This window comes from Solanum stenotomum, unplaced genomic scaffold, assembly GCF_019186545.1.
Source record: "Solanum stenotomum isolate F172 unplaced genomic scaffold, ASM1918654v1 scaffold17211, whole genome shotgun sequence".
Classification (NCBI taxonomy): Eukaryota; Viridiplantae; Streptophyta; class Magnoliopsida; order Solanales; family Solanaceae; genus Solanum; species Solanum stenotomum.
Window position 1 is genome coordinate 14,715 of NW_026024445.1, and position 6,699 is coordinate 21,413.

The 6,699-nt window shown below is 34.6% G+C and overlaps 1 protein-coding gene across 1 annotated transcript; it reads left to right on the forward strand.

Annotated features, from left to right (window-relative positions):
- Nucleotides 1-732: 732 nt before the first annotated feature.
- On the forward strand, nt 733-4,893 carry LOC125850458 (putative disease resistance RPP13-like protein 1). The gene is made up of 2 exons (XM_049530307.1): nt 733-820; nt 916-4,893. The coding sequence occupies exon 2, from the start codon at nt 925-927 to the stop codon at nt 4,891-4,893; it is 3,969 nt and encodes a 1,322-aa protein (XP_049386264.1). The 5' UTR covers nt 733-820; nt 916-924.
- Nucleotides 4,894-6,699: the final 1,806 nt, after the last annotated feature.

Here is a 6,699-nt window from a genome sequence, read left to right on the forward strand (position 1 = left end):
ATATTTATTTCTACTATATAATAAAAGGGGTTTTATTATGATATTATATATTATATAAACTCCCTTTTATTATATAGTAGAAAAATAAATATATATTATATATATTATATAGTAGAAAAAATGATTTATTATATTATATATTATATAGGGAGTTTATGATGGGACACATAGAATGTCCCATGATAAACTCCCTCTTATATAATAGTAGAATTACAATTACAAAATTAACCCTTTTAAAATGTCTTTAAGATATTTTAAGTTGTTAATTATTATTATTTATAATACTTTTTTGGTAATTTTAAAATGATATATGTTATTTTTTCTATCCCAATATATGTGACCCGGATATAATTTTAAGAGTGAACCTATTTTATTATATATCCTTTAAATATAAAATATTTTAAGTCATTTGTAAATGATTGATTATATTATATTATTATATATTATATAAACTCCCTTATAGTAGAAAAATAAATATATATTATATAGTAGAAAAAATGATTTATTATATTATATATTATATAGGGAGTTTATGATTGCTCCCTCTTATATAATAGGAGAATTTCCTTTAAATAATGGTGGTGTCCAACAATAATAAATTATTATTGTATGGAATTTGATTCTCAAGTTAAGAAAAAAGAGAGTAAAATATAACAAAGTGATAGGGAGACAGCTAAGCTGTGGAAAATTGGAATCTTCTTGAAAAGAGAACAAACACTGTTTCTCTTTTCTTTTGACCAAAGAGATAGCTATTGCAAATTAAGAACACAGTCAGTATACTCCTACCATATTGTTTGCATATTGCTCTAGTATTCAATAGGTAAATTTAATCTCTTAATTCCTAGCAAAAATAGACAACCATCTCTAAGTTTTGCCATTGTTGTCCATCTATTGATTCTTTGTTTTGTTTTGCAGATTTCAGAAATGGATATTGGCTTAGCAGTTGGTGGTGCATTTCTCTCTTCAGTCCTGCAAGTCCTATTCGATAGGCTTGCTCCTCAGGGCGAGCTGCTGAAGATGCTTCGAAGGGACAAGCATGATCTTCGGATTTTAAAGAAGCTGAGGATGACTTTGCTCAGTCTTCAGGCTGTACTAAGTGATGCACAGAATAAGCAAGCATCAAATCCATACGTGAATCAGTGGCTTAATGAGCTTCAAGATGCTGTGGACAGTGCTGAGAACTTAATTGAAGAAGTCAATTATGAAGTTTTGAAATTAAAGGTGGAAGGTCAGTGTCAAAATCTTGGAGAAACACGTCACCCGCAGGCAAGTCACCTCAGCTTGTCCTTGAGTGATGATTTTTTTCTTAACATAAAGGATAAGTTGGAAGACAACATTGAAACATTGGAGGAGTTGCAAAAGCAAATTGGCTTCCTTGACCTGAAATCGTGTCTTGATTCAGGTAAACATGAAACTAGAAGACCTTCAACTTCTTTGGTTGATGAATCTGATATCTTTGGTAGGCAAAATGAAGTAGAGGAATTGATAGGCCGTTTATTGTTTGGGGATGCAAATGGAAAAAATTTGACTGTAGTTCCTATTGTTGGAATGGGGGGCGTTGGCAAGACAACACTTGCTAAAGCTGTTTACAATGATGAGAAGGTAAAATACCATTTTGATTTGAAAGCTTGGATCTGTGTGTCTGAACCATATGATGCTGTCAGAATAACAAAAGAGCTACTTCAAGAAATTAGCTCATTTGACTGTCTGATTAATAACACCCTTAATCAACTTCAGATCAAATTGAAGGAAAGCTTGAAAGGCAAAAAGTTTCTTATTGTTTTAGATGATGTCTGGAATGATAACTATGATGAGTGGGATGACTTGAGAAATACATTTGTGCAAGGAGATATAGGAAGCAAGATCATTGTGACGACACGTAAGGAGAGTGTTGCCTTGATGATGGGTTATGGCGAAATGAATGTGGGCACTCTCTCTAGTGAAGTCTCTTGGGCTCTATTCAAACGACATTCATTAGAAAACAGGGAACTTGAGGAACATCCAAAATTTGAAGAGGTCGGAAAACAAATTTCACACAAGTGCAAAGGATTGCCTTTAGCTCTAAAGGCAATTGCTGGTATTTTACGCTCCAAATCAGAGGTGGATGAGTGGAGAGACATTTTAAGAAGTGAAATATGGGAGCTTCCAAGTCATTCGAATGGAATCTTACCAGCATTGATGTTGAGCTACAATGATCTTCCTCCACATTTGAAACGGTGTTTTGCTTTTTGTGCAATATATCCCAAAGATTATCCATTTTGCAAAGAACAAATTATTCACCTGTGGATTGCTAATGGTCTTGTACAGCAGTTGCATTCAGCTAACCAATACTTTCTCGAGTTGAAATCGAGATCATTGTTTGAAAGGGTCCAAGAGTCTTCTGAATGGAATTCGAGGGAATTCTTAATGCATGACCTTGTCAATGATTTGGCCCAAATTGCATCTTCAAATCTTTGTATCAGGTTGGAAGAGAACCAGGGATCTCATATGTTGGAACAAAGTCGGCACATATCCTATTCAATGGGAGAAGGTGATTTCAAAAAGTTGAAACCCTTGTACAAATTGGAGCAGCTGAGGACATTGCTTCCCATCAATATCCAGCGGCGTTCATTCCGTCTAAGCAAGAGGGTGCTGCATGACATATTTCCAAGACTAACATCCCTAAGGGCACTATCACTGTCTCGTTATGAGAATGAGGAGTTGCCAAATGACTTGTTTATGAAATTAAAGCACCTAAGATTTTTGGACCTTTCTTGGACACAGTTAAAAAAGTTGCCAGATTCAATTTGTCTACTGTACAACTTAGAGACACTTCTCTTGTCACATTGTAGTTATCTTAAGGACCTACCGCTGCAAATGGAAAAGCTAATCAATTTGTGTCACCTTGATATTAGCCGCACTTCTCGCTTGAAGATGCCGCTACATCTGAGCAAGTTGAAAAGCCTTCATATGCTATTTGGAGCTAAGTTTCTTCTTACTGGTTGCAGTAGTTTGAGAATTGGGGATTTGGGTGAAGTGCATAACTTGTATGGATCTCTATCAATTGTAGAGTTGCAAAATGTGGTTGATAGAAGGGAAGCTCAGAAGGCAAACATGAGGGAAAAGGAACATGTTGAAAGGTTATCTTTGGAGTGGAGCGGAAGAATTGCTGACAATTCACAAACTGAAAGAGACATACTTGATGAGCTACAACCAAATGCAAGCATAAAAGAACTCCAAATCATCGGATATAGAGGGACAAAATTTCCAAATTGGCTAGCTGATCATTCATTTCATAAGCTAATAAAATTGTCTCTTAGCGACTGCAAGGACTGTGATTCCTTGCCAGCACTAGGACAACTTCCTTCTTTGAAATTCCTTTGGATTAGGGGGATGCATCAAATAACAGAGATGACTGAAGAGTTCTATGGTAGTTTGTCCTCCACAAAGCCATTTAACTCTCTTGAGAAGCTTGAATTTGTAGATATGCCGGAGTGGAAGCAGTGGCATGTACTGGGGAAGGGAGAATTCCCTATACTTGAGGAACTTTCGATTGAAGATTGCCCCAAGTTGATCGGAAGGTTGCCTGAAAATCTTTCTTCTCTGACAGGATTGAGAATTTCAAAATGCCCTGAACTCAGTTTGGAGACACCTATCCAACTTTCAAATTTAAAAGAGTTTAAAGTTGTTGATTCTCCAAAGGTTGGAGTTGTTTTTGATGATGCTCAACTGTTTACATCTCAACTTGAGGGAATGAAACAAATTGTTGAATTAGTAATTACTGATTGTAAGTCTCTTACCTCCTTACCTATTAGCACTCTGCCGAGTACCTTGAAGAGAATAAGAATATCTGGTTGCGGGAAACTAAAATTGGAGGCGTCGACGAACGCTATGTTTCTCGAGGAACTGTCTCTAAAAGGATGTGATTCACCTGAGTTTGTCCCAAGAGCACGCTATTTGAGTGTAAGGAGTTGCCACAACCTTACTAGACTTTTGATTCCTACTGCCACTGAAAGACTCGATATTATTGATTGTGAGAATCTTGAAATACTTTCAGTGGCATGTGGGACTCAGATGACGTGGTTGCATATTTATAACTGTAAGAAGCTGAAGTCTCTGCCAGAGCATATGCAGGAACTCCTTCCATCCCTCAAGGAACTGTCATTGGAAAAATGTCCAGAAATAGAGTCCTTTCCTGAAGGAGGATTGCCCTTCAATTTACAACTTCTTGGGATCTGGAATTGCGAGAAACTGGTGAATGGACGAAAGGATTGGCGTTTACAGAGACTCCACCGTCTCGAAGAGTTGAGTATCATCCATGATGGCAACTACGAAGAGATTCTGGCAGATGAGAATTGGGAGTTGCCTTGCTCTATTCAAAAGCTTACTATATCCAATCTGAAATCATTTAGCAGCCAAGTTCTCAAAAGCCTCACCTCTCTTAAGTACCTATATGCTGCTAATTTACCTCAAATGCAGTCACTGCTGGAAGAAGGGCTTCCTTCATCTCTTTCTGAGCTAGAATTATATCACCATCATGACCTTCATTCACTACCATCCGAAGGTCTTCAGCGCCTCATGTTGCTTCGACATCTAGCCATTTGGAATTGCCCTAATCTCCAATCTCTTGCCAAATCGGAGATGCCCTCCTCCCTCTCTAAGCTGAGAATCTTGAATTGCTCTAATCTCCAATCTCTTGCTGAATTGGGGATGCCCTCTTCACTCTCTGAGCTGGTCATTACTAATTGCCCTAATCTCCAATCTCTTCCAGTAAAAGGGATGCCCTCTTCCATCTCTACACTAACTATTTACTGGTGCCCATTGCTAAAACCACTCCTAGAATTTAACAAGGGAGAATACTGGCCAAATATTGCTCATATTTCCACCATAAATATTGATGAAGAATTCCAGTAATGGTGCTATTAAAATTTTTGCTTACTTCAATTTGCTTGCTTGTTAATTCAATATCTTGCTTCTATTATTTAAGGCATGTTATATCACATTGATTTCAAGTTTGATGCAACTGCATTTGATAGTACATACTGAGTTTTTTTTTTGTAAATATTTGTATCTTTAGCACAATAGCCTTTGTGTTTGTGTGGATACTAGTTTATGGGAACGTTGTACGTTTATCTCAAAATATATATATATATATATATATATATATATATATATATATATATATGTGTGTGCATGAATAATAAAAACTCATAAGCATGAAAATAAAAACTAAACTGATACATATGTTGAATATCGTCATGATAAACTCAAATACGGTTAGAAGTCATATGAATCTTGTTTCAATTCAAACATATGCAAAAAATAAAATAGTAAAATGAATTGATTGTATAATAATTATTACAAAGCATAGAAAGAAAAATATAACATCAAACACATAAGCACAAAAAAAATCTTCAATAATAATAACTAAACAAATTGAGATGCAAATGAGGAATTTGTGGAAGGAAAAAAGAAGCATGAAAGTTAGGGGTCGTTTGGTGTGAAGGATAACTTAAAATAGTCCTGGGATTAAATTATAGTGCCACTTAATTTGTTGTTTGGTTGGCAAGTCCGGGATAACTTATCCTGAGATTAATAATTAGTATCGGGATAAGTTATCCCTTCCCATGGGTGGTATAGTAATCCCGGGATAAAATGACCAAATGACAAAAATGTCCCTTTAAACACTTTTTATATATTACTTTTCACATCCATGAAGGGTATTTTTGTAAACTTATATGTTGTTCTTAAAATTTATTATTTTGAATACAACAAACCAAACACTCAATAAAAAATAATCTTCGCATAACTTATCCCATCATAACTTGAATTCAAACCAAACGACTAAGTATTATATGTTTTAACTTTTCCTTTCATATTTGATTGTTCTTTCCTCAGAAGAAACGTATGAGACTCTATTAATTGAAAATCTCTTCTTCTCATATCATAAACACAATAGCATTCACAATGTAGTCGTTTAGAGAGTTTTGTTCAAGGAGAGATTATTCTCTAAATTGAATTTATATATTTTTAATATTAGTTTTCAATATGTAGGTCACTTGACCAAATCATATTTTTTTCTCCTTTTTTTATAATACATTTTTAGTATGTTTTTATTTGTTATCCAATTTATCAACTATGATTTGCAAATGTAAGTTTCTGCATGATTACCAATCGCGAGTTCATGTCGGATCAATGTAAAGTGGTGTCCATCTTTCATGTATCTATAGATCGAAGAAGCTTTAGATCTGCTTGAAATGAGATTTGCAAGTTATGGGAACACCAGTTGCAGTTGTGCATCTTCTTTGGTTAGGGGACTCATGATTCACCTCAACCAAGTATGATGTGTGTTTGGATCTTTAGCACAACAAATATTTGGACTGAAGTTCTAAGCATTAAACTGATAAATACTTCTAAGATTATTTTACCTAGTCATTTATTCAGACTAGTTTCACTATACGTGCGTTGCACGTGTGTATCATATCATATAGTATACGATATTGTAAAATGGAAATGAAATTAATATCACTAAATTAAGTTTTTTTAGTAAATGATTATAATTAAAAGAACATAGCAAAAGTGGTTTTAATTGATTAATACAGATTGTCATAGAGTTAATTATTTTTTGAGATCAAAATAACCAAATATCATTAAAACATTTCAAAATATATTCAAAGTTTAAATATGGGGAGAAAGTGACATTTTTTTAATAGTATTATT